Source organism: Acanthopagrus latus, chromosome 22 (assembly GCF_904848185.1).
Source record: "Acanthopagrus latus isolate v.2019 chromosome 22, fAcaLat1.1, whole genome shotgun sequence".
Taxonomy (NCBI): domain Eukaryota; kingdom Metazoa; phylum Chordata; class Actinopteri; order Spariformes; family Sparidae; genus Acanthopagrus; species Acanthopagrus latus.
In genome coordinates, this window is record NC_051060.1 from 10,123,838 (window position 1) to 10,150,533 (window position 26,696).

At 44.0% G+C, this 26,696-nt stretch overlaps 1 protein-coding gene across 4 annotated transcripts in view; it reads left to right on the top strand.

Moving 5' to 3' along the window:
* The window catches only part of LOC119013079 (ryanodine receptor 3-like), a 122,318-nt gene that overhangs the window by 87,979 nt on the left and 7,643 nt on the right, over positions 1-26,696 (top strand). For all 4 annotated transcript variants that reach the window (XM_037087434.1, XM_037087435.1, XM_037087433.1 and 1 more), the window contains 48 exons: positions 375-538; positions 724-802; positions 963-1,052; positions 1,369-1,512; positions 2,299-2,361; positions 2,504-2,579; positions 2,718-2,841; positions 3,079-3,194; positions 3,309-3,376; positions 3,467-3,588; positions 3,800-3,849; positions 3,932-3,992; positions 4,091-4,329; positions 5,238-5,319; positions 5,985-6,115; positions 6,214-6,332; positions 6,933-7,131; positions 7,931-8,025; positions 8,306-8,451; positions 9,315-9,402; positions 9,490-9,582; positions 11,271-11,438; positions 11,950-12,009; positions 12,099-12,233; positions 12,996-13,108; positions 14,988-15,372; positions 16,167-16,279; positions 17,212-17,263; positions 17,373-17,432; positions 17,580-17,679; positions 18,374-18,453; positions 18,614-18,690; positions 18,786-18,859; positions 19,881-19,895; positions 20,795-20,875; positions 20,987-21,075; positions 21,162-21,290; positions 21,400-21,504; positions 22,254-22,335; positions 22,483-23,765; positions 23,892-23,944; positions 24,017-24,179; positions 24,315-24,401; positions 24,736-24,939; positions 25,077-25,207; positions 25,834-25,876; positions 26,056-26,183; positions 26,631-26,691. In XM_037087434.1, coding sequence (XP_036943329.1) covers positions 375-538; positions 724-802; positions 963-1,052; positions 1,369-1,512; positions 2,299-2,361; positions 2,504-2,579; positions 2,718-2,841; positions 3,079-3,194; positions 3,309-3,376; positions 3,467-3,588; positions 3,800-3,849; positions 3,932-3,992; positions 4,091-4,329; positions 5,238-5,319; positions 5,985-6,115; positions 6,214-6,332; positions 6,933-7,131; positions 7,931-8,025; positions 8,306-8,451; positions 9,315-9,402; positions 9,490-9,582; positions 11,271-11,438; positions 11,950-12,009; positions 12,099-12,233; positions 12,996-13,108; positions 14,988-15,372; positions 16,167-16,279; positions 17,212-17,263; positions 17,373-17,432; positions 17,580-17,679; positions 18,374-18,453; positions 18,614-18,690; positions 18,786-18,859; positions 19,881-19,895; positions 20,795-20,875; positions 20,987-21,075; positions 21,162-21,290; positions 21,400-21,504; positions 22,254-22,335; positions 22,483-23,765; positions 23,892-23,944; positions 24,017-24,179; positions 24,315-24,401; positions 24,736-24,939; positions 25,077-25,207; positions 25,834-25,876; positions 26,056-26,183; positions 26,631-26,691 — 6,420 coding nt within the window. The remainder of the gene's footprint in view (positions 1-374; positions 539-723; positions 803-962; positions 1,053-1,368; positions 1,513-2,298; positions 2,362-2,503; positions 2,580-2,717; positions 2,842-3,078; positions 3,195-3,308; positions 3,377-3,466; positions 3,589-3,799; positions 3,850-3,931; positions 3,993-4,090; positions 4,330-5,237; positions 5,320-5,984; positions 6,116-6,213; positions 6,333-6,932; positions 7,132-7,930; positions 8,026-8,305; positions 8,452-9,314; positions 9,403-9,489; positions 9,583-11,270; positions 11,439-11,949; positions 12,010-12,098; positions 12,234-12,995; positions 13,109-14,987; positions 15,373-16,166; positions 16,280-17,211; positions 17,264-17,372; positions 17,433-17,579; positions 17,680-18,373; positions 18,454-18,613; positions 18,691-18,785; positions 18,860-19,880; positions 19,896-20,794; positions 20,876-20,986; positions 21,076-21,161; positions 21,291-21,399; positions 21,505-22,253; positions 22,336-22,482; positions 23,766-23,891; positions 23,945-24,016; positions 24,180-24,314; positions 24,402-24,735; positions 24,940-25,076; positions 25,208-25,833; positions 25,877-26,055; positions 26,184-26,630; positions 26,692-26,696) is intronic.

Sequence of the window (26,696 nt, forward strand, 5' to 3'; positions counted from 1 at the left end):
GTTATCTTTTAAATATCCTGTTTTCAGAAAATCTCGAGTTTCCAACACTTAAGTGTGCCTCCCATAAGAGAAAAAAAGTTCTCGGTAGTCAGAGGTGGTGAAGCGAAAGCTCAATGAAGTGCTTGTGAGCAGTGCAGCTGAGGCAGAACCAAAACAGATGAATCATTTATCAGTTTGTGACAGGCCATCGCTTGGTGCAGACTCCTCCAGCTCCCTGCCTTTCATGTTGCCTCCCTCCATTTTTCTTCCCATGACTTTGCTCTGCTCAGGCTGTCAATCTAACGGCTAATCAGGCGTGTCCTCACTGCGGAGAAAATGGTGAGAAAACCCTGGTTTGTAACCCTGCCTCCCGCTGTGTCTTGCCTCCTCTGTAGAAGTATGATGCCGAACTTTTCAAAATGGCCAAGTCGTGCCTGTGCGCCATCGCTGGAGCCCTGCCGCCCGACTTTGTGGACGCCAGTCTCGGAGCAACCCTGGAGAAACAGGTTTCAGTGGACGCGCAGGGCAACTTCGATCCCAAACCCATTAGCACTGCCAAGTGAGTGGTCTGAAGAGTGGAGGAAAACTGAATCCAGCACTTAATGACTGATACTCATTCTTGCCAGTAATAATACATTTTGTGTGCTCTCCTGGATTGTTTGCCCACAAAATTGAACTTGCTCAATATAGTAGAATTGACTTTGGTATGATAATAAATATTTAAACATTGTCTCCACTTTCTAGTATCTCCCTTCCTGAAAAACTTGAGTACATTGCCAACAAATATGCAGAGCATTCCCATGACAAGTGGTCCTCAGAGAAGGTCAGTCCCCGCCAAAATGTTTTGGTTTTTTTTTCATTTAATTTAACTTATAACGTATTCAACACCTGTTACGATAGCATGCATGGTCAGCAATTACCACGCATTTTTGTAACTTCGGAGTTTGTATACTAAGTGGCCTTAAAATAAACTGTTGTTGCAGGTGTCAGCGGGCTGGAAACATGGAGACAGTGTGGACGAGCAGGCCAAATCTCACCCACTGCTGAAGCCTTACAAAGCTCTGAGCGAGAAGGTACATACAGTACACACTGGCACACACCATGACTGCTGTTCATCTATCAAAAAAAACATGTAAATATATGAATTTCCTCTGTGGCAAAGCTGTTGTGAAGACGGACATGATTGTGTTGGTTGTGTCAAGGTGCAAAACCAGCGTCCCAGTGTCCTTTTTAGAGCTCGAATTAATGTTTGTCAGCTCAAACTGTTTTTATTTTGAGATCGGATGTGTGTGTCCGACTCGTATAACCATCTGATGGGAGCTGCAGTCCTGTATCAGTTGTTTAGCCCAAAACACTAACCGTCTGAACCCGTTTGTGTTCGACATGCAGGAAAGAGAAACGTACCGCTGGCCAGTGAGGGAGTCGCTGAAGAGCATGCTGGCTATGGGCTGGAACATTGAGAGGACCAAGGAGGGAGAAGCCATGTTCCAACAACGAGAGAGCGAAAAACAGAGGAAGACGTCCGAGTCTCAGGTAGAACAGCCCGATGTAGGATCAGCTCGATGTGCGACACTTTACGTTGCACATTATTTCAAGATTCTCCTTGAAAAAAAAACAAAAAAAAACATTGTCTTAGTCCTTTAGTAAGCATTTTCTCGTCTCTTGCTGTGGTTGCATTGTGTTCAGGAGATAATTTACAGCAGGGCCCCATTAACAGATTAAACGGGAGGATCACGCCCTCGCACACACAGAGCAGCACAACTAATGGCTGGTATCGGTGATGGTATCACTGTAAAATCCTCCGTCATTCATCAGAGAAGTGCATTTTTTCATTTGCCATTTGCCACAGCTTCCTGAAGGATGCCACATCAAGTTTTTGGGCGCGACAAATAAAAAAAAAAAGAATGTTGTCTGAGACTAAGAAGTCGCTGCTGCAGTTTTAAAGTGAGTCGGTGGTGAAACCGCCGACAGAAAAGAAAGTATTTGTGCATTCACAGGTTCTGCGGTGGTCCTGCTTCCCAAGTGGCTCTGACTTTGGTGTGTTTGTGAGATTTTAGGTTGTAACAATGAAATAACATTGAAGCCAATCAAAATATTCCTTTTTGCTATATAAGTCCCTCTAAATGAACAGAAACTAAAACACTGACATGCAATACGTTCTACTAGGTATCAGAATGTTTGGAGCTGATGATCGAGACAGATATCTGTTAAATCACTTAAGCTGGATTGTTCAAGTTGATTCTATACATTGATTTTAAGGGACATTTTGTTGAACACCTTTGACTTCTGTGCTTGTGTCGTGTCTGTCTGCCTGTGTAGATGAACGGATTCAGTCCCAGTCCGATGGACTTGCACAACGTCACTTTGTCAAGAGAGTTACAGGTTTGCATTTGTTTGACTTTTCACATTACGTTCATCGTTTCAGTTGTTACATTTGCCCGCGGGAGATTCAGCTTGAGAATTGTCTTTGTCACGCAAATCCACCATGAAATGTTCGTATTTGGTGACATTGCCGTATCTGCAGGGCATGGTGGAGGTGGTGGCAGAAAATTACCACAACATCTGGGCCAAGAAGAAGAAAACTGAGCTCGTTAGCAAAGGTGCGTAACATGTCCATCTTGGGGAAAGCGCACTTCATCGTGGGAGGGTGAATTATTTGAGTCGCAGTGTTTCTGACCAGTGATTTTTACGTAAAATGCGTTTGAAATGATCTTTTTGAATTTGGTTTGACCCGTCAGGAGGAGGGACCCACCCGCTGCTGGTTCCCTATGACACCCTGACAGCTAAAGAGAAGTACAGAGACCGAGAGAAGGCCCAGGACCTCTTCAAGTTCCTGCAGATCAGTGGCTACGTCATCTCACGGTTACTTTCCCTCTCCAGTTTACTCTCCATTGAAGAAATACAAACATTTTAAAAAAACAAAGATGTTTATTGTCACTAACTGACAGATGTTTATTTTTTATTTATCAGACGAGACATTAACTTGAGCTTACTTCTCCAGATATAATGATGTACAGAAAGATATGGAATACTGGAAACAAACAAACAAACAAAACAGAAAAGGACTCTTATGTAATTTGCGGTCATTTCACCTGACAGAGGTCTGAAGGACAGGGAGCAGGAGTCATCATCCATGGAGAAGCGTTTCGCCTACAAGTTCCTCAAGAGACTGCTGAAGTACATCGACTCAGCCCAGGAGTTCATCGCCCATCTCGGTGAGTGTGTTGCGTTTTTAAACCCACTCTGACTGAACACTAACGGGTGCTTTACACTGATTCAGAGCTCATTCCCCACACTGACCTTGACGCTCATTTTTGTTGTTGATCCAGAGGCCATGGCCACCAGTGGGAAGACGGACAAATCGCCTCACGACCAGGAAATCAAGTTCTTTGCGAAGGTCTGGAAGTCTGTTAACATCTCTCGCAACTGAACACTGAAATGTCAGTATGTTGACTTGGAGTCTCATAGCTGCATTTCTTCTCTCCAGGTGTTGCTTCCTCTGACAGATCAAACTTTTAAGAACCACTGTCTCTACTTCCTGTCCACACCCAGCAAGAACCTGAGCATCTGCGGCTGTGCCGCCAACAAAGAGAAGGAGATGGTGACCAGGTAGGAAAACAATCTGTGAAATCAGGTTTTCCTGCGTCAGGTTTTTCCTGTTCAGAGGTTTGTCCTCCCAGCGAAGAGTGCAGAATTCGTCTTTCATATTTTCCCTCAGACTTGTTCTTATTTCCTTGCTTACTTTGCTTATTTCCCCTCGTCTTTGTTCTCTCTGAAGCTTTTTTTGTTTAATTCTTTCCTTGCCGTCTTTCTTTCCCAGCCTGTTCTGTAAGCTGGCAGCTCTTGTCAGACACAGGATTTCTCTCTTTGGTAAGGTTTCCTTTGGCTCCCTCTGTGTTTGCTCTTTGATTCCGATCTCTGTCCACATCTACCGCAAACGTTTCTCTTCCAGGAAGTGACTCTGCAATGATGGTGAGCTGCCTGGACATCCTCACTCACTCTCTGGACACCAGGTGAGCACACATTGCCGTCTGCGTTTGCAACAGGGATCCATCAAGCGCTCGGTTTCGTCCCGTGCACGTCAGCCCCTGTGTCCCCTCCCCTCTCTCAGAACGGTGATGAAGTCGGGCGCGGAGCTGGTCAAAGCCGGGCTCCGGACGTTCTTTGAGAACGCGGCGGAGGACCTGGAGAAGCTGTCGGAGATGCTGAAACTGGGGAAGTTCATGCAGTCCCGCGCTCAGATGAAGAGCGTCAGCCAGAGCATCAACTACGTGACCGTGGCGCTGCTGCCCATCCTCACTGCCCTGTTCGAGCACATCAGGACGTACGAGTTTGCGGTGGACCTGCTGTGTGAGTTTGTGTTTCCACACCCGCGATATTCAGTTTTCTCGTTGATTTTATTTTTTTTTATTTAAACTGTTCTTCGAATTGAAGCGACAATATGTAACTCAACGCTCCGTCTGACAGATTGTCACAGATTTGTATTTACGACAGCGGCCAGTCGTACGAAACAATATCGGTGTCTTGTTAGAATTAGGATAGTCACAGCAGTCATAGTCATCTAATCATAGCAACGGGTACATTCAAGTACAAATACAGTCAAATATAAGGACAAATATAGAAATGGTAAGAAACAATGAATATGCAAAAAACAAAGTACTATATACAATAAAATGCTTAAGCAGTTACAAAATAAGATGAAATACTGAGGTAAATAAAATAAAAATGAATTTAAGGTGCGAGAGAAAGAAGGTGCAGTTCTGTTTACAGGGAAGATAACTTAAAGCGCAATAAATCATGTGTGTTTTTGAGCGAGCGTCATAGAGTCTGATGGCACCAGGCAGGAATGATTTCCTGTGCCGTTCCTCTAGGCACTGGGGTTGAATTAGTCTGTTGCCAAAGCTGCTCTTATGATTAATTAAAATGTTACTGCAGTTCTCCTGGTACTTCCAAAACACCAGGTATTACTTATCTTGCTCATGGACGCTTGGACACGCAGCTCAGCTCAGCCTTGGTGCACTCGGTGGTCTCGAGGCGTGCAGGATAAAACAGAATGAGATGAAAGAAAAGTAAAAATAACCAAGGGGATGCAGACCGACCACTCTAACTCTAATATACTTGAAGTAAAAAGAGACAGTTGACACCGATTTTTTTTTTTACCATTTTCACTTTTAATTTGTCTTTCCCCCCCCACTGTTGTGTCAAGTATTAACATAAGTACGGGTTTGGTGCCTGATCAGTGTTGTTGTCTGTTGCAGTGGATGACGTCCAGCTGTCCTGCTACCGAATCCTCACCTGTCTCTACTCTCTGGGAACAGGAAAGAACATCTTTGTGGAGAGGTGGGGACATGAGACGGCTTTTTGTTCTGCCAGTGAGCAGAGCTGTATATTTGATCATTAAGTTGAAGAATCCTTGCTGAACGCTCGCCGTAATATTCATGATTTTCACAATTGGCGTCAATGAACTGTGAAATAGCACCTCATAAACTACATTAGGCTGGTCAGTGTTAATGAGGACACGGCTGATAAGCTTTTTTGAAGTCACCAACTATGCGTTACGAATTCAAGGTTTGTAGGATGATTTATGTTCTCTTATTAAAAGCCGCTATGGTGCATATGCAACCGTTTTGTGCCACAGTATCTTTTACAACACGGGGACAGATGTTTGGATCTTGGCCCGACAGAGTAACGATCGTATTTTATGGAAATCCATCACAAGAAGAAAGACTTCACAGCCTGGGAGGAGAGGACACGACAGAATCACGCTTTGCGGTGGAATGTCCTTTATTAAAATCATCATTGTGTGGCGTTATTTCCTGACCGGCTGTTACACGCCAAAGAAACCTCCTAAAACTGCTGTAGAAAAGATAGCTTTCTGCCTTGAGCCGACTCCTAAATGAATCCTGATGCCAGTTCTGTGTGCTGGCGAACAGAGCGGTCGAAGCCGCGTTGTATGTGTCATTAAATGGATTTGCCCGTGTGCTTCTTTTTCTAACTTTCTGCAGACATCTTCCAGCGCTGGGGGAGAGTCTGGCGACCCTGGTGGGTGCCATGCCTGTGGCGTTCCTGGAGCCCGACCTGAACGCCCACAACCCGCTGTCCGTGTTCAACACCAAAACCCCCCGAGAGCGAGCCAGTGAGTGAATTTCACCATTGCAGTGAATACGCTTCGGAGCTTCCTGAAGGATGCAGATTTTTTTTTTCTAATGCCATCTTGACGTTTTTGTCTTCCAGTCCTCAGTATGCCCGACACAGTGGAGGAGATGTGTCCGGAGATGCCTCGTCTCGACAGACTCCTGAAGGACGTCAACGATGTCTCTGAGTCCGGTGCTCGCTACAGCGACATGCCGCAGGTCTGAAGGGCAGACAGAGTATTGTTTGCTACTGAGCTGAATCAGGGGTGGGATCCACAGTTTTATACGGGGGGCTAAAAATTGAGGATATCTAAGCCTCGACTCAGGCCACAGTTTTCACCGTGGGAGGCTGAAATTGGGCAGGGAGGTCAAGAGTGTGTGTGTAAATGTGTATTTGTGTCCATTACTCAAGGGGACACCGGCTGCTTAAAAAAATAGACAACGTTTAAGATGATATAATTTTGATTTTGCACTGACAGCGGAATATTATGTCATCAATGATTAGAACATGTTGAAGTGATATCCCTCCTTTTAATCAGTTTAGAGACACAATTGACTGTATAATGTGTGCACATGAAGTGAGTGAATCACTGTAGGTATACAAAACCATGTATGACAGGTAATCTCTATTATTCAAATCAAATGTGACTTGAAACTTCAGTGAGCTGAATGAAACAGTACTATTAGACATTATCAGTGTCTGTTGCACGATTGAGAGTCATAAAATAAAAGTAATAATCTTGTGTGGCTCCAAAGCAGCTGTGACACGGGGAAGTCTCAGATGTACGATGCTGTCACTCAGAACCTCGTCTCCTGCAGGTCATCGAGGTGATCCTCCCCATGCTGTGCAACTACCTGTCCTACTGGTGGGAGAAGGGTCCGGAGAACTCGCCTCCGAACGCCGAGTGCTGCACCATGGTGACCTCTGAACACCTCAGCATCATCCTGGGAAACATCCTCAAGATCCTCAACAACAACCTGGGCATCGACGACGCACCCTGGATGAAGAGGATTGCGGGTAAGTGCCGGGCTCACGGCAGAATGTGCAGGATTTTAAAAAGGGCCTCCAGACTGATATTTCTCAAGGCTCGAATGGTTCTGTGGGGTTGTTAGGAAAAATCTGAGTGTATTCCAAATGAATTGCCACCACAGGGGCATTCATTTACATTTAATTAGGTGGTGAGCTCGGTTGATTTTTCTCAACAGAAGTCGAAACTACCCTGCTCGTCCCTCCTCTCCCTCTGAAAACCATTAACAACAAGCAGGGTGCCGTTGAGGTCAAATTTTAGCATACTAATAGATATTTAAATCTGGAAACCTGTGTGGGATACTCATATTAATACAATAACTTTTAATTTATTTGACAACATCTGCATTTCCAGTGCACACTCCTCAGTGGGAGTTCAGGAAAGGCCAGACAGCATAATTGGCTGCCGTGGTGCCGAACAGTCTGCGGCGCATTCTGACTTTTTAAAAAACTGTATTTGAATATTGTTCAGCTAACAAACAAGGACATTAGGCAAGAAGAAAAAAAAATATCAGGGTTAATATCTAACACATTTTTGTCTAATATTTCCGAGAGAAGGGTAAAAAAGTGAAATTGCTGATCCGGCTTGAAAGAACTTGTCGTCCTCAAATATAGTTGGACAGTTGTGACAGCTGACACCAGAGCTCAGTAACCCCCCGGGTGCCAGAGGAAAGACTGTGACTTCTTTGTTTTGTACAGACTCTTCCAGATTCCTGTCTTATTCTTGTCAGCGTCCGTTTCTCTGTTCCACGTGCCCAGAATATATTATCCGTTTTGTCTCCGTCTCCAGTCTACTCTCAGCCAATCATCTGCAAGGCCGGAGCGGACCTGCTGAGAAGCCACTTCCTGCCCACGCTGGACAAACTGAGGAAGAAGACGGTGAAGGTGAGAGCCTGAGATACGCTCTATGTATTAGTACTGCAGCATCCACACAGTAGATTTTTCGCTGACGCCATCATGAGCTGCTGAGCCCGTATCGCCAGTAGGCAGAAGAGCATGATTGCCATTCAGCATCACCTACTGGGAGTGCATATACCTCCGTCACTTAATAAGAGAGGACGCAGGGAGGAGGCTGTTACGACTGAGCTGGACTGGGCCGCGTGAGGACACTGACACTAATGAATTGATTTGCCGGAGATGAGTTGTTGATGTGCTGCAAACGCAGGTCGTGGCCGAGGAGGAGCTGCTGAAGGCCGACAGCAAAGGTGACAACCAGGAGGCCGAGCTGCTCATCCTGGATGAGTTCGCCGTGCTCTGCAGAGACCTCTACGCCTTCTACCCCATGCTCATCCGTTACGTGGACAACAACAGGTACAATAGATGGATGGATTTTTTTTTTTTTTTTTGGATTTGCACACGAGTTTGTCCCGTTCTTCCTGCATTTTTGCAGTTCCTCCACATTTGTTTCTGATGGGGGCGACGCTGCAGGTGAACAGAGTAACATCTTTAACTGATAGTTATAAGTTCTTTTTTTTGAATGTCATGTTTATTTCATATGTTTATGCAAATTAGGCATTATTGAATTGAATATGTCCTAATTTGCACACATTTACAGAACACTGGATAAAGCTGTGTTCAGGGAATTGTTGATGTCTCTTTTTATCACTTCATAATTCAGGAAAAAATTGTAAACAGCCATGAAAATTATATATTTTCTGATTTTTGCTAGAAGGAGTAAAAGTGTTAAATAAATCGGACTGGATCGGAATAAAACTGAAACATTTTCTTTATGTAAATGCTACTAACGTGGTATTTTAGGTTAGGTTTGGTTACTTTATTATTTTTGTTTATCATTATTTATACTAACCTCTTTTTCAGTGCAGTTCATTCATTTGGCATGACAATACAAATCAGGACAGTTGAGACATGTCACTTTCTGGCTTGGTGTGAGTTAACGGCCTTATGAAATACATATTGTGATGTTCGGGCGCTGGAGGTGTAGAGGGGAAATATAGTCATCACCATGAAAGTCTTCACAATTTGATTATCTGTTTGAAAATATGCAAGCGAGGCGTCATCTAACTGAACACACCTAAACGTGTCATTTGCATGGGTTTAAATGACAAGATGTTGTGGAATCCTGAAAGACTGATGTTTTCCCTCGTAGTGTCTCTGCAGTTTATAACGTTGTGTGTAACTGACTGGAAAACATCCTCGGATCATCTGCGTTTCAGGTCCAGGTGGCTGAAGGAGCCGGATGCCAACTCCACCGAGCTCTTCAGGATGGTGGCAGAGATCTTCATCCTCTGGTGCAAGTCCCACGTAAGTCTGATGTCTGACAGCAGGCTGCGGGTCTTTGAGTATTTTTTTTTTTCTTGTTTAACTTCTTTTTTTGTCTTCTGAACGCAGAACTTTAAGCGTGAGGAGCAGAACTTTGTGGTTCAGAATGAGATCAACAATTTGGGCTTCCTGACAGGAGAGGGCCAGACCAAGATGTCCAAGGTAAATATTACAGAGATTGCATATAATGTGGGTGGATACGATATTTTAAGGCAAAAGCCTGGTGTTTTGTGTATTGTTTTCTTCGAGTCAATCTGGGATAAACTGTCCTGTTGCAGTTAATCATCACAAGAACCCCAAATGTGTATTCACTTGGACTTCAAATAAACTATTTTAGATTAACATTATATTTGTGATCTATTTTTAAAAGTTGACATCTTCAGTCAGCACAAATAGCCTTTGGGCTGAATACCACAGAAGTCCGAAAAGTAGGACTGACTAAAACATTGGAATTTTCCTGGGATTTGTTGAAGAAAATCAAAATAAAAAAGATAATTAAAGAAAACACTTCAATGAAACTGGCACTGAGCGATGTGTTTCATTGAAGGGGAACACTGAGAATCAACACTGACAAATCTCTGGGCCAAGAAATCCTCAAGTTATTTACGTTGATCTAACGATTATCAGACAGTAAACATTTTATTTTGAGCCCCTTTTTTACATTTGAAATGTTACAGCAGGTTTATTTGATCTTTTCCTGAAGATGGACCTCGTCATTCTGTAAGACGTCTGTACATCTCAGTCCTCTCTGGGTTTAATTTGGACTTATCGCTCTTCTTCCTCATGTCAGCACTTTGGAAAAGCGCAGCCTGAATTCTTCTCGTGAGTCCCTTGTGCTCCAGCTCTTTCTACTGTATTTCATCAGCATTTGAAAGGAAAGGTCTTTATAAGCACTTTTCCTGTGTTTTTAATAGATCCCCTATCAGGCGCTGAACACGCTGAATGCATAGATGTAAGGCGCTTGTGCGAGTTCACGCCTCTTAAATTCGCCTCTGCGCCGAGGGTTTACGACATTTCACGCGGATATTTGTGGCGCCAAAGCCGGGTCGTATAACTGGACGCTGACGGTTCAGCTGAACCGGCTGTCACTGTGAGGGCTCGTTGTTTATCTGTTTTGGCAGCGGCGGACATGTTTATTTATTTGCACTCTTTGGGTGTTTTGACACGTCTTGCTCAAGTAGAGAGGAGCTCTTCAGCTCTTCATCCTGGAGGACTCCGCTGCCTTTTATTTACTGATTTATGTCCAAGCTTTTTAGGTCCTGACTCTGGGGTTCACCTTAATTTGGGGATTTGAAGGTTAAACACACTTTTTGTGAGCTAGCAGAGACGGTCAGTGGTCATTAGATCTCTCATTTGAGTTTAGTGCTAAAATTGAAATACTAGTACTAAATACTATACCAAAACACATAACAGCAGAAAGTGAAAATAGAAAAAAGCTGCACCTTTACTTTTCTTTGTGACCAGTAAGTCATAACCAGAAAAATACCAAAGCACACCGCTCTGCAATGAATTAATAAAAATAGAATCAAATAGAAAAAAAATAAATAAATATGGCTTAGCGCCTACATGTTTCAAATTGGTCATCATCAGAGCACATAAAGGCAAGTGGCTGCTTTTTATTTTCTTTGCTGTTTGATGGAGAAACAAATCAGTTCCTATCAAATGATAACGACTGTCCTCTGTTTCCAATTTTGTTTGGTCGGACAGTTTCAGAGTTTTGAGGCAAAGTTCACAACCCTGCCTTGAGTGGATGAAACATAGTTGGGTGAACAAAAAAAGAAAACAAGTAAAGGAGTAAACAGTGTTTAAAAAGATGTGAATCTCAGCTCACATCTGCATTCTCTCTGTAGTCGGGAGGAGACCAGGAGAGGAAACACAAGCGCCGCCGTGGCGAGTACTACTCCGTCCAGACCTCCCTGATCGTGGCCGCCCTGAAGAAGATGCTGCCCATCGGCCTCAACATGTGCACCCCCGGAGACCAGGAGCTCATCTCTGTCGCCAAGATACGCTACAGCCTGGTAAGATGAGGAACTAAACACTGACGTGGGTCACGCACAATGTCCGGCATGTGCTCTGCATCTTATCACTCTCTGCTTATATTCAGTCTTATCTTGTGGTCACTTCACTTCTGATGCACTTTTGATAGTTTTAATGAAGTCAGAAGTTTTTGATTAAGTTAATCGTTAGAAACTCCCGGAGTGCAACTTTTCTAAATCCCTTATCAAAGACACATTTTCTGTATATTGTAAGACCGAGTGCGGCTTCTTGACCAGACTTGTGTAACTGTGGCTGTAACTTCGACAGCAGGTCAGTAACCCTCCAGACAGAGTTGAACAACATTAAGACGTCATTTTGTCTGGATGCAAATTAAAGCTGTCGACAAACTTAAAATTCAGTCATTGCTGCCGTGGAGATACGGTATTTTAAAGAACTATTTTGTCAAGTTTAGTCCACTGTGATGGCTTTATATGTACATAATCACCCTGTTCGTTAGCATTTAACACTTCATTGTGCTGTTCCCCTCTGTAGAAAGACACGGATGATGAGGTGAAGGAGCACCTGCGTCAGAATCTCCACCTCCAGGACAAGGTGCGATGTCTGTCTGTGTGTTTTGATGTCACTACCGTTTGGTGCAGTGCCGCTGATTAGTTAATGATTTGATTGTTTTTGTGCTGTAGTCCGATGACCCGGCGGTCCAGTGGCAGATGAACCTGTACAAAGACGTGGTGGTGAAGAGCGAGGAGCCCGCGGACCCGGAGCACACGGTGGACCGAGTGCAGAGCATCTCTGCTGCCGTCTTCCACCTGGAGCAGGTGAGCACACGCACTTACCTTCATTTATACCCTCCTGGCATTAATACCCATCACAGCACATAAGATTTTTTTTTTTTTTTTTTTTAACTATATTGCTCTTCAGACATGTGTGTAGATCACAGCCCTGTTGATACCAGGGTGGCCACACATGTGATGCAAGGCGCTGAAGATTATCAAACAATCGTCAGGATTGTTCAGAAAATAATTTTGATAATGAAATTACAAATTTTCACTGAGGATTTGCTTTTTTTAAAAAAAAAAATGTTTTAAGTGTTCAAGCAAGCAATCCTGAGTTACCTTGTGCCCTGGTGAACTGTGGGGGGCATTTTTCACTTTAGTATTTTGCAAACTGAACATTTAATTTCAGGACCAACCAGATTAAGTGACAATGTCAGTAATGGCTTGTTACAGCAAATTAAAGCTGTAACGTAATCCAATACCATGATAATACTTCACAAATTACGATAATCTAGATCATATTTGTCAAGATGAAATTGAAAATCAGCAAAAGCTACCTCAGTGTCTTCTTTTTATTGAATTTTTAAAAAATGGCTCTCTTTTGTTTACTCTAAGAATTTCCATTATTTGTCCTTTATCTCTTTTGATTTTCTCTTTACTCCATTTAGTCAAAGCTTAATTTTGGAAAGAGCTATATAAAATAATGTTATTGTTATTATCATCATTACATCATTATTATCGCTACATATGTGTTGAGACTACACGACCGGTCCTCCACTTTGTGTTTGTCCTCTCCCCTCTCAGGTGGAGCAGCCTCTGAGGAATAAGAAGGCTGTGTGGCATAAGCTGCTGTCCAAACAGCGCAAGCGTGCCGTGGTGGCCTGTTTCCGTATGGCCCCGCTCTACAATCTACCCAGGTGAGTCTTTGCTGATGCCCGTCACACCTGTGGAACTGTTTTAAAATGTCAATAATTAGATATTGACATGAACTATTTTGGAAAAAAAAAAAAAAAAACGAAAAAGCAAACAAAACATATTAAGGTATTGCTTTGTCACAATCTAACAGTACATAACAACAATCATAAAGTAGTCGTGGGGGGTGGGGCTTTCTTTTCTTGACTGTGTGCCCGTGTAAACCCCTCTTCACCTCCCTAATGACATTCTCTCCTCTGTGTTGTTTTCCTGCATAACACTACCTCATCCTCCCTCAGATACAAAAATAATAATTACTTCCTGAATGGCTATCGGGAGGTTTGGCTGGAAAGGGCGTTCAAAGCCTCCAGCTTTGACCGCCTGTTCTCCCTGCTGACGGTAAAGTGAAACTACGGGGCGAATGCTTCATCTGTTCAACCCCCCCCTTCATCTGCCAGGCTGCGGACCGATCTCTGCCTAGCAACCAATTGTTTCTGCACTGTTGATTCTGATTGGTCAGCTAGAATGAGGCCAAGAATTGACTGAAACAAACTTTATTTGGAAAGTGGAAACACGCAGCGAGCTGCGGGCCTTTGTCTCATTTCAGGTGTACCCTGAAGGAAGGAATGAAGAAAGGAAAGAAGAAGAAAGACAGAAATCTATTGAATACAGTTTTGACTTTTACTAGTTGGCAAACTGCTTTACAAAAGTATGCTTGGTTACAGTAAGATACAGTCTAAAAGTTGTTTCATGTTATTTTGCTTCCTGCTCTTATGATGATTTAAGGATTTTATTTAATTTTTCCAAAAGTTGTGCAGTTTTACAACACATCCGTGGATCTTTCTTTAAGGCGGAAATAGACAACTTTACAAAGCATATCCTTTTTCCTGCATCATAACTGTTTGCATCACTGTCGCAAAGATAGCTGTTAGCAGCCTGGCTATTGTCCGAAGCAAAAAACAACCGTAAGAACCCCAATTTCATGTGGAAACCCTGATCTCAGTGCTGTGAGGAGGCAGAATAAAACACCTGGTTATATTATTAAGTAGCAGATTTTGTTACTGACCTGGTAGGAAGAACGCCACTGGCGAGGGGGAACACACATCAGCGAGGGCACAGATTTTGCCACAACACCAGCGCTCTACATCGAGTGAATGCCTATCCGTTCCCTTTTACTTTATATCAGTTTCTATCTCTCTCCCTCTCCACCTTCTTTGTCACCTCCATCAGTGACCTTCTTTGTTTTCTGCAGTATAGAGTTTCCACAGTTGTTCCAGTTGTTCCCCCCGATACCCGAGTACAGCAACCAGGGAAAACAACCCCCATTTTGGTTGCGCAATGACAGAGTCACATCCGCTGATCCTAAATTTGCCGTTTGTTTATCAGGGAAAAATCGAACCTGGTTGCCGATCGAATATCATGGTTAATGCGAGGTTTATAGGGAACCAATCTACGCCCAGTATGCTGTGCACTCAGTATTTACCTCAGAATTAAAGATTAAAGCAAAAAAGTTGTCTGTTCCCCGTGTAAGTAAGTAAAGTGGATCAAATAAGTCCAAGAAAACGATGGTGGCTCCATCGATGTGTTGGAAAACTGCATACCTCCCCTAAAGTGTGCATGCTCCTCTAATGAATTTTACCAACCTGTGGAAGTGACTGCAGTTATTTTAGAGACCAAACATGACCAGTCAGAAGAGCCAGTGGGTCCCACATTGACCAATCACCACCCTGCCTGAAATGCACTTCCTGTAACCCCTTCCTCCCCCCGACATCTCTCCTTCCTGTCTCCTCCAACAACTCACCAGAACCCGCCCTAATGCCACTGTACCTCCCTCCCCACTCCCTTCCATTCCTCCCCACCTCCCCTCACCTCCCCCCTCCCCAGGCATCGCGCTATCAACTTCTTCATCCCGGCCTATCAGAGACTTTGGATAGAGGCAGAGGAGTACTCCTTTGAGGAGAAGCTAGTTCAGGATCTGGCAGTAAGTACTGGGCTCGCCTTGCCCTTGCCCCACGTGCCCTGCGTTGGCACCCCTCTGCCAGTCCTGTCTGCCGAATGCTTCTTTAGCTCCGCGCCTGTCGAGCCTTGGGAGCGCGCCCGGGTGGGGACCTCGCCCAAAGCACCCAGGGGCCCTCGCTGTAGGCGCGCAAAACCCTTCAAACAGAGATCCGTCAGGGGTCAGAGGCTGCATGACCAACTCAGGAGACACAGGGCCAGCTCCGGCGCTCACAGCTCTAAAAAAGCAGGCTATGCCTTTCTGACAGCAGTGGTAAGGAGGGCCTTTCACTAGGAGTCACTAGCTGTTTGGCTGTCAGATCTGGATCCAACCCATCAGTTGTCTTTTCGCTGTACTCTGTAAGTCTGTAGTGTGAGTGACGTTACAGTGCGTTCTGTGACGTGGCGTCAGTGGCATGCTCGCGTAGTCATGTGAAGGTCACATTTCATATTAGATCTCTGTATGCAGATGTGCGGCAAATTCATCAAGACACCGAAAACTGTTAAAGCAGATTAAAGCGCAGCTACGCGAGATTACTCGAGTATTTTTATTTATTTATTTATTTATTTTTGCTGCCAGTTTAATTCTATAAATCTGTCAGATTAGTTTGGACTCTTGGAGATCTGTGTAGTCGTGACAGTCCCTCTTTGTCAGGCTCCTGTACAGTCAGCGTCATCCTTCATGTTCAAAGTCATACCACCAAATGGCTTTACTGCTTGCATCTGTTTGCTGTAACATGCATGGAGTTGAAAACTGGTTCCAGCGCTGTTCATCGTCCACTCTTAACTTTCCTCGTCCTGTCCTTTCCACGGATCACCGGGACATGACAAAAGACTCATCTGCATGCCGGCGCTAGTTGAATGTTAACTGGCTCACATCAGTGTGTGAGTGTGTGTGTGTGTGTGTTTTTTTTGTTTTTTTTCTTGACCAATGTGTGAATGGGGCACTGTCGTCGCCGTGTGTCGGTCAGTTGAAGACGTGCTGGGATGATGTTTCATGAGAGGGGTGATGAGTGATGACATGAGACCTGGGCAGAGCTAACTGTTCACACCTGTGGACTCCTGCAGAAAACCCCCATGAAAATTGTGGAGGAGGAGGAAGAGGAGGTGGCTGAGATCCAGCCGGACCCTCTCCACCAACTCATTCTTCACTTCAGCCACAACGCTCTGACAGAGAGAAGGTGAGAGAGTGAAGTGTGGGTCTGTGTTAAGCCGAGTTTCCACAGGGACGAGGAGCCTTTGGTGGAATTTGGAGAGTTTCCAGTCCAGCGACAAGAGTCTAAATCTACATCTTTAAGACTTGCCAGGGGCCGGACCTTTACATTTGCTTTGTCTGACCTGTAAAGCTTGGAATTTAAACATTTGAACAGTGCACTTTTTTTTCTCCCCCTTTGCTTTTTTAGTTTTTTGCAATAACAAATTAAACATATGTACAAGAAGTACAGGAAAAACAATGCACATTTTGAGTTATAGGAATACATCTCCTCACCACTTTTTAAAAGCAAAATCTGTCAAAGATGTTCTAAAAGTAAATTAAAGAAACAAATGAATGAATTCTGATGCTATCGTTATACATTTTTCTCCTCTGTATTTATCTACTCTGACCTCATCAATCCCATATTGCCTGAAATCGTAGATTAAAATATGTTTGGGTTTTTTCATTTGAGCTCTTATGTCCCCACCACTTTTTCAAACAAAGTGATGCCCCCTGATTTCAGCCACCATTTTAAAACAAATCTCTAGCAATAAACCTTCGATAGATTAACAGTGAGTCACGGAAGACAGCGTGTGTCATATGGACACATAATGAACTAATTCACCTGAACTTCTTTTTGTCAGGCAAAGTCTGGAGAGAATATGTTTGGCATTTGTGTTTATAAATGTGCAACTTTTAGCTCTTTAATATCAAGAAGTCCTTTCCTTGTTGATTAGTTGTTTCAGGTATCTGACCTCACAGTGATTTACTGCACAGTAATGTTGTTTTAATGTAGATTTATTATTATATTATGTGGAGGTCTTTGTATTGAGATTATATGCTCTTGTTACATCTGGCACTTATAAAATATATTTTGGTCAACCTGCTCACATACATTGTGACTTTGCTCCTTTTCAGTCACTTGGAAGAAGATCCTTTGTATATCGCCTATGCGGACATGATGGCAAAGGTAGATCGACCTTTAAATCATTTTTTTGCACATAAAACCTGCTGTAAAGACTCGTGCATATAATAACATGAAAAAAAAGAGCTCTGAATGTTGACCTTTGTGTCTTCAGAGCTGTGCGGAGGATGATGAGGAGGAAGAAGAGGAAGAAGGGAAAGAAAAGACGTTTGAGGTACGCTCACTCAGGCAGAGATCCGCCTCACAGAACTACTGAAATACAATGAACTAGAGACCCTGTGGCCCATAACTTTCATTACAATAAAGTGTATGCATGTGATACCTGTTCTGTGTGTGTGTGTGTGTGTGTGTTGCTCTTCAGGAAAAAGAGATGGAAAAGCAGAAGATTCTGTATCAGCAGGCGAGGCTGCACGCCCGTGGGGCCGCTGAGATGGTGCTGCAGATGATCAGCTCCAGTAAAGGTAACGTCGAGCTCAGCGTTCCTCACTCACTCTTCAAGGAAATTGATTGATTTGATAGACTGAAGTACAGTACACAAATGTGTGCACAGTAATTAATTTCATCAAGATATCGCAATAAAGTCACAAGACTTATTATCCCTTTGGCCGTGGTGTCTTAGCCGCGGGGCAGGCAGGGAGAAGGGACTGACATTTATATGTTACTGATATATTCTGTAACCTTTCTGCTGGTTTACAAGCACAGCCGGAGTAATAGTAGGGATCTTTGTGGGCCACTGCTGCATGAAAACAGACATTTAATTTAATTTTTTTATGGTTGTAGTGTATCAGAATTCCCTCCAGCTGATGAAATGCGGTGAAGAGCTCGGCCTTAAACAACCTCAAGCTTATTTTTCCTGGTTTCACTTTGGATTCTTCACCTCTTATGAGGTCTGAAGGCATTTAAGAGGTTTTATGAGGGAAACGCTGAATATCTATGACCTGATCTTTGCGGTGAAAGTGTCTCATGACACCAAAAGATTTGTTTTTACAGCAGCGGATTTTAATCTTTTCAAGTCGAAACCCCCCCCCCCAAAAAAAAAATTAGGTTGGAGTTCGAAAACCCCAACTCTGGCTTTTAACTCACAATCACCTCAATTACCAGCCAGCCCTGCTTCTGTCCTCCTCTTATCTTCCATTATTTTTATCTTTTCACCAGGTCGTCTGGGCCCCATGGTGACTTGCACCCTCAAATTGGGAATCTCCATCCTGAATGGAGGCAACGTGCAAGTTCAGCAGGTCAGATTACACGGCTCAGATATTCAACTGGGTTTGCTGTTTGTCTTGCTCTCTGTATCACTCCTATGTTTCCGTCCATATATCCGTTCCGAGGCCACACTGGGGCAGCGTTTGGTTTGCACAGTAGGAAGTTTGATGCCTTTCTCTTCTCTTCTCTCAGAAAATGCTTGATTACCTGAAAGAGAAAAGAGATGCGGGCTTTTTCAAGAGTCTCTCAGGACTGATGCAGTCCTGCAGGTAAACAATGTATCATCTGTACCGCAAAGAAAACAGGATCTTCTGCGCCGGCTGAAAGTGCTCGTGTTTGACTTTCATGACTTTTCTTCCCTCAGTGTCCTGGACTTGAATGCATTTGAGAGGCAGAACAAAGCAGAAGGACTCGGCATGGTGACAGAAGAAGGTTCAAGTAAGTGAATACAGCACTTTATTAGATGGGATATTTGACTTTCTCCCTTTAGTCTTTTCAAGAAACACATTTTTTTGCCTCATAGTTCAGTGCATCAGTGCTGTTGAAGCACCTGTTGATTACCAAGCAACACAAGATCCTTTTCCCCTCACAAGGCTAATGCTGAACCATGACAACTTACTTTATAACCTTAATTTCCTTTCAGAGCTGTCAAAAAAAAAAAAATGGTAGTTCCTAATCAGTAGTTGCTGTCTGGCCGTTGTAGAGGAAATAATCAAAATTGCATTGCTACCAATGTGAATTTTGATTAACACAAGTAGTTTGCTGCTTGCGCTACGGTCTTGAAGTCACTGAGGTCGTCACTGTGGTGTCTTTAATGTCTTCTTTTTCTGCAGTAGACAAGAGTTCAGTCTTTAGTTCAGGCAGGTAGGAATGTATCCTAGCGTCCGTCTCAGAGCGGCGGCCTGTCAGCAGTCCAGGTATCGTTTTAGAGGACATGGTCCAGCATTAAAAACGCTTCCCCCTCCTCCTCCTCCCCCTCCCCTCGCCCCCTCTCCAGCGCTCACAACACTGACACTCCTCCCTCGACGCTTCTCACATCAAACTATGTCCGTCTCTCCATCATTCAGTCCTCTGCTGAACATCTCCACCGAGTTCTGTGTTTAACAATTTCACTGTTACTACTCGTGTCTCCGTTTACTGGTCTGAATTTTTTTCCGCCATGACTGAATTCTTATTTGGAGCTCATCCCGTTGGACGCAACATGGACACAACCCAGGCCTATGACTCCCCCCTCCTCCTCCTCCTCCTCCTCCTCTTCCTCTTCCTTCACCCTCCTCCTCCTCCTCCTCCCCCTCCCTCGTCTAAAAACTATTCTTTTTTAACTGCATGACTTTGTTTTTCACTCGTAGCCGATATATTCATATCTCTTCGTACTGTAACTCAATGTCCTCTCTTTTTGCTTATGTCTTCGTGTATTGTTTGTCTCCTTCCTCTCATTTTAAAAACCCATCGATGGCAGTCCACACTCAGCGGGGTAAATAGCAAATTTAGATCATCCTGATATGGCTATGCTTCCACCTTGAATGTCTCTCCTCCATATCTGTGGTCCATACTCTCCCTGCTTTATTTGGTACCCAGCCTCTCCCTCCCTCAGATGTCTGTAGGGACACACTGTGCATGCAGACTGTTAAGAGTGTACACAGAACGTGGATCCTCAGAATCCATTGCCTGTCGTTTTTTTGTGTGTGTGTGTGTGCTATCTGTTCCCATTCCCCTTTCATGTTAACATGTACTAACGCAAATCCTACTACTGATGCTCCAATCTGCCGTTCTAAGGCTTATCAGTGCCACCTCTGAAGGGTTTGACTGGAGGTTTGTGGACTCTTCCACAGCCTAAGCAAAGCTTTGTCTTGCTTTGGACTTGGGGCCTATTTCACAAAGCTGGTTTCCATACAAGATGTCTAACTTTCACATGGGTTTTATCTGCGCTCAGAAATGTATTTTTGCTAATTTTCTTTTATTTTTATTTTTTTTGTTTTAGCTCTGTTGACTGGACCATAAAACGAATAATGTAACCACGTCTGTCCGCTGCTTCTTTTCTGAAATGACGCCCGTCATCAGGCCCAACGACGGCCTGCATGTGAAAGTTATCAGGCTTCCTCCAGCTTATGGAAATGTCCTAGTGTTTTACTTAATACAAGAGCATTTTTACCAAAAAAAAAAAAAAAAAAAAATCTCTTTGGATTCAGTTTTGAACCTGCAATCTAAAGGCCCTGGACTTCAAAAAATGTTTTTCAACATGCTTGCCTCATTAATTGCTTCGGAGGGGAGTTTCACATATTATTCAACCTCCTTATTTTTGCGTAAGTAAAGATTAAAATTTATCTCATGAGAAGTCACAGATGTCGTCACCAACATGTCCTTTCCTCTAAGGTTCCAAGGTGCTACAGAATGACGAGTTTACTAAAGATCTGTTCCGGTTTTTGCAACTCCTGTGCGAGGGCCACAATGGAGGTGAGGCTGCGTACTGTTTTGCTTCGCGCAAGTCGTTTGTTCGCTGCTGCTCCGTGACGCCTCAGCGATCCATGACAAGGGGAGAGTAAAGAACATATTTCCCTCCGTCAGATTTCCAGAACTTCCTGAGAACCCAGACTGGAAACACAACCACAGTCAACATCATTATCAGCACTGTGGACTATCTGCTCCGACTTCAGGTGTGTGAAGCATAAATACAAAGCCGCAGAATGCACGCACACACTCTACCGTCATCAGCGTCGGCTAATGTAATCCTGTTGTTTAGGAATCCATCAGTGACTTCTACTGGTACTACTCCGGCAAAGATGTCATCGACGAGACCGGAAAACTCAACTTCTCCAAAGCTTTGTCTGTTGCCAAGCAGATATTCAACTCACTGACTGAGTATATTCAGGTAGGAAGAAGAAGATCCCTCAGTCAACACGGTTAGATATATGCAGTGCAAAGACTCGATATACTTTCATCGTCTATAAATGTTTTCCCATCACCTCTCTGTCCTTCAGGGCCCGTGTATTGGGAACCAGCAGAGTTTAGCTCACAGCAGACTGTGGGACGCTGTTGTTGGCTTCTTGCACGTATTCGCCAACATGCAGATGAAGCTGTCTCAGGTACGATAAATCATGGCCTTGTTCTTATTCTACTACTTCTTTTTTTTTCTTTTTAAAAAGATACAGTAAAAGTAAAACACAACAACAGTAAGCAGTTTTCATGTCCTGAAGTGGATTCAGTGATCATGAATTAATAACCCACAAAGGCCACAACAGTGTGTTGAAATGAGAATGTTTTAGCCCTAACTTATACTTCATTTTCATTATTGTATCATTTTATTACCATACATACTGTAGTCTCTACATTATGATTTTGGAACACTTTATACACTTCTAGAAATTCTTCTTGCCAGACGATGCCTAAAATGACAGTAACATGAGAATAATAAACAACAACACAATAGACTAGTCATTAAAAAGTGTAAAAGGAGTGAATGCCGACGTCAGTGCCAAACAGAATAACGATACATATTAGATACATTTAGGAAACATAACCACAGTATTAATTAGAATGGAAAAGGGTAGTCAAGGGTCATTTGGTGCCACAACCTTGTTTTGGCCTGTGACAGCTAAAAAATAAGGGGAAGCCCCCGACCACAGTTTATAGCTTTTCTGTGGACACAAGCTGTAAGCAGTTAAACTGTTTAGGCCTGAGGAAATACGGTATTAGTAATATGCAAATATAGATAAATATATCTTTATACCTGTCAATGTGTCCTTAACCTCAAGCTGGGAACCACTGTGTTTTAAGAGCTTTTACTGAGGTCCCCCAGGGCGAAGCTTTAACAAAAACACAAATCTTTTTGTAGGACGCCAGTCAGATCGAGCTGTTGAAGGAGCTGATGGACTTACAGAAGGACATGATCGTCATGATGCTGTCTCTGCTAGAGGGTAAGAGCCTGACGCTGTCAATCAACGTCAAAGCAATGACACGAGATGTCTGGAAATATTTGTAATACAAACATGTGGATACAGTTCTAGTACATGTCTGTATTATGTCTGTGTATGATTACTCAAATGCATGCGCTCCGTCCTCAGGTAATGTGGTGAACGGAACAATTGGGAAGCAGATGGTCGACACCCTGATGGAGTCCTCTAACAATGTGGAGATGATCCTGAAGTTCTTCGACATGTTCCTCAAACTGAAGGACCTGACGACCTCGGACAACTTCAAAGAGTACGATCCTGAGTATAAGGGCATTATCTCAAAGAAGGACTTCCAGAAGTCAATGGAGAGCCAGAAGCAGTACAGCCAGTCTGAGATCGAGTTCCTGCTCTCGTGCGCGGAGGCCGACGAGAATGACATGTTCAACTACACAGAGTTCGTGGAGCGCTTCCACGAGCCGGCCAAAGACATCGGCTTCAACGTGGCCGTGCTGCTCACCAACCTGTCGGAGCACATGCCGCACGACTCCAGGCTCGCCACCTTCTTGGACCTGGCGGAGAGCGTGCTCAGCTACTTCGAGCCCTACCTGGGGCGCATTGAGATCATGGGCAGCGCGAAGCGGATCGAGAGGGTGTACTTCGAGATCAGCGAGTCGAGCCGCGAGCAGTGGGAGAAGCCGCAGGTCAAGGAGTCCAAGCGTCAGTTCATCTTCGACGTGGTCAACGAGGGCGCGGAGAGCGAGAAGATGGAGATGTTCGTGAATTTCTGCGAGGACACCATTTTTGAGATGCAGCTGGCCTCGCAGATCTCCGAGCCGGACGTGGTCGAGCAGCCCGAGGAGGAGGAAGAGGAAGAGGCGCACAGCATCCTGGACGAGCTGTCTGGCGAGGAAGAGGGCGCCATGGAGTCCGCCTCGGCCTTCTCCACCGCGTGCCGCTCGGTGAAGAAGAAGATCGCCAGCGTCCGCCAGATCTTTTCGGTTAAGAACGTACGCAAGCAGTTCAAGAAAATCAAGAAGTTGAGCATCAGGGAGATCATCACGGGCTTCTTCTCCTTCTTCTGGATGCTCTTCATCGGCTTCTTCAAGGGCATCTACGGCCTCGTATTTGGCTTCTTCCACGTCATCTGGTCCTCCATGTTTGGCGGCGGCCTGGTCGAAGGAGCCAAGAACATGAAGGTGACGGACATCCTCGGGAACATGCCGGACCCGACCCAGTTTGGTATCCACGGAGACGTGATCGAGGGAGAGAAAGTGGAGACCGTAGAGTCGGCGGGAAGCTTAGACACAGTGACACCGGCGGGCGATATAGCAGAGGTCGACATGATGCTGGAGATGCTGACGAACCCCAAGAAGGAGGGCGGGAAACACGTGGAGCCGGGCCTGGGTGATGTTTCCGAGTTGTCAGGAGAGACCTCTACTGCAGATCAGAAGAAGGTGCGCAGTTAAAGTTCAATAACTTCCTCTGTCTGACTAACAATTTGAAACCCAGTAGCTATCTCCTTTCATCATCCCTCACATTCCACCTCGGCTCATGACAACGTATTACTCCTCTCTCCTCAGAAAGCTGCCGCCAAGCCAGTCGAAACCAACGAGAGCGAACCGGAGAAGGCAGAGTGAGTAAAATTAAGTGAGAGAGGAAAATTCAGTGCCATCATACAAAATAAAATGAACTGTTTTGCACACAGCTCAGAGAACCAGGAGAAGGAGGACAAGCCGAAGGAGGAGGAGGCGAAGGAGCCGGTGGTGGAGGAGAAGCCCAAAGCCAAATCGAGTCAGGCTAAAGAGGCGGCCCCGGCCTTCATGTCCAGCGTCTTTGCTCTTCTGGATGTCTACGTGACCAAGATGCTGGTGAGTGCCCCGTCCTTCAGTGTTGTTCGGCTCAGCTCTCATTCCCTGTTCTGTAATTTGTTTTAGAGGCGTGGATATGCAATAAGAAGGCAGTCAGCAGGTGACTGTGCTGTTAACCAAACCTTTTCTGTACAGCACTACCTGGCCCGTAACTTCTACAACATGCGTTTCCTGGCTCTGTTTGTGTGTTTCGCCATCAACTTCATTCTGCTCTTCTACAAGGTAACTCGAGGCAAACCTCTGTCCCAGTGTGGCTCACAAATTAACTTTACAGTTACAAAAGCCGAAAGTAAGTCCTGATTTTAAAAGTTGTAAGCAGCCTTTCCGCATTGAAATGTCTTAAAACAACTAGAAATCTGGTCTATATTTGGTTGAGTTTTGTACTTTTAAATCATCCAAAATGTTTTGAACGATCTTCAAGCACAGAGAAATCTGTACTTCTGTTCAAGGTGATAATGCTTTTCAACAGCTAAACCCAAAACTGGGAGCAGCCGTAATAACTCTGGAGTGGAACCACTTCATTGTACATGTGGCATATAAACTCTGTGCTCTGTAGGTCACCGGTGAAGGTGAAGAGGACGATGATGATGAAAACGGCTGGGGGGGTGAGGAGGACGAGGATGACGAGAACACGCTCTTCGATATGGATGAGTTCGTCCTGCAGGAGAGCACCGGCTACATGGCACCAGCTCTGCGCTTCCTGTCTGTATTCCACACTGTCATCTCACTCCTCTGCTTGTTTGGTTACTACTGTCTGAAGGTAGGTGCAGTCACCAGACTTGCATGTCATCAATTAGCTGCGATTCATTTCTTCGCAGACGATCCTGTGGTGTACGCCAGCCTTTTTTTTTTTTTTTTTCTTTTTGTAAGTGAGGCATCTTAACATTTGCCCTCTAGGTTCCTTTGGTGGTGTTCAAGAGGGAGAAGGAGATCGCCAGGGAGCTTGAATTTGACGGTCTTTACATCACTGAACAGCCGTCCGACGACGACATCAAGGGCCAGTGGGATCGCCTCGTCATCAACACGCCGTGAGTCTGAGGACTCACTCACGCCTGGCATCAACAGCAGTCTCAAATCTGGATATATCACCTTGTCTTCACAAGAATAAGAATAAACACTTATTTTCCTTAACTTATCCATTAGAACCATGACAAACTGTATTTGACAAGTATGTTACCTGTCTCATGCCTTGTTGATCAACATGTGAAAGTTTGAAGTGGCGATTAGTGGGAATGATTTTGCGATTAATTGTGAAGCTGATTTATCGCACATTAATCAACAGCAATGGATAACTTATGAGTAGTTTTTTTGTAAGTAATTTTTCAAATAATAAAGCTAAATATTTGTAGGATACGGCTTTTTAATTAAGGCATGAGGGGCGTAAATAAACTGCACGTTTTTTCTTTCTTTTTTTACCTGAATATTCTCATTTTAAACAACTTAAAAACTTTACCTGGTGGATTTATTTTAAAATAGAAGCTTAATAATTCAGTATTTAAGATAGTTATTACATGAAGCTTGGCTAGAAAATATAAAATGTGCAAACAGAGTACCATATCAAGATTTTGGTTTTGAAATTATTTAAAGATGTATTTTATCAAACGATTTGTATTACCACAGCTGAGCGGAGTCTAAATTCTACTTTCCATCGCAGGTCTTTCCCAAGTAACTACTGGGACAAGTTCATCAAGCGGAAAGTGAGTCTGTGCAGTCTGTATCTGTACTTGTGTGTCTGTCTAAATGATGCACTTTGTGGTGTAAATCTTGTGTGTAAAAACCACATACTGTAGCGTCGCTGTTTTTCTCTGACGCTCCGCTGTCTCTAAGACAGGCTGACCTTTCTCTGTCACTGCTATCCTCCTTATGTAATGTGTAGGTGATCAACAAATACGGAGACATGTACGGAGCTGAACGCATCGCTGAGCTCTTAGGCCTGGATAAGAGCGCCCTGGACTTTGACCCCACGGTGGAGACGGTAGAGAAGGAGGCCTCCCTGCTCTCCTGGTGAGGACCCAACCCCTGTTTTCCTTTTTGTAACATCTCCGTAAAGGCTGGACAATCCTCAACACAGACTCCAATAATGATTTGTTTTTTTTTAAATATCATTGTTGTTGTTGTTATTATTATTATTGCATTGTGTGTCTGCGTAGGAGAACATACACTCTGGGTTTTTAGACTTTGGGGTGTTTTTGTTCAAAGCCATGGATTCAAATGAATTTAAACTAAGGCTTGACTTAGGTTTTAAGTTTAAACACTACCTTACCTGTTGTTTGACCCGAGACGTCAACACATACAATCCAGTTTCTTCATATTTTTAAATACTTAGCATTACACGGATAAAATGTCTTAAATGTCTCAGTGGATATAGGTCTTTTTTTGTTGTTGTTTCTTGCAAGTCGGCTAGCGGTTGCTTCGCTACTCTGATTTAATGCTGTGTTTTCTCATCGACAGGCTGAGCTCCATCGATACAAAGTACCACATCTGGAAACTGGGCGTCGTTTTGACAGACAACGTAAG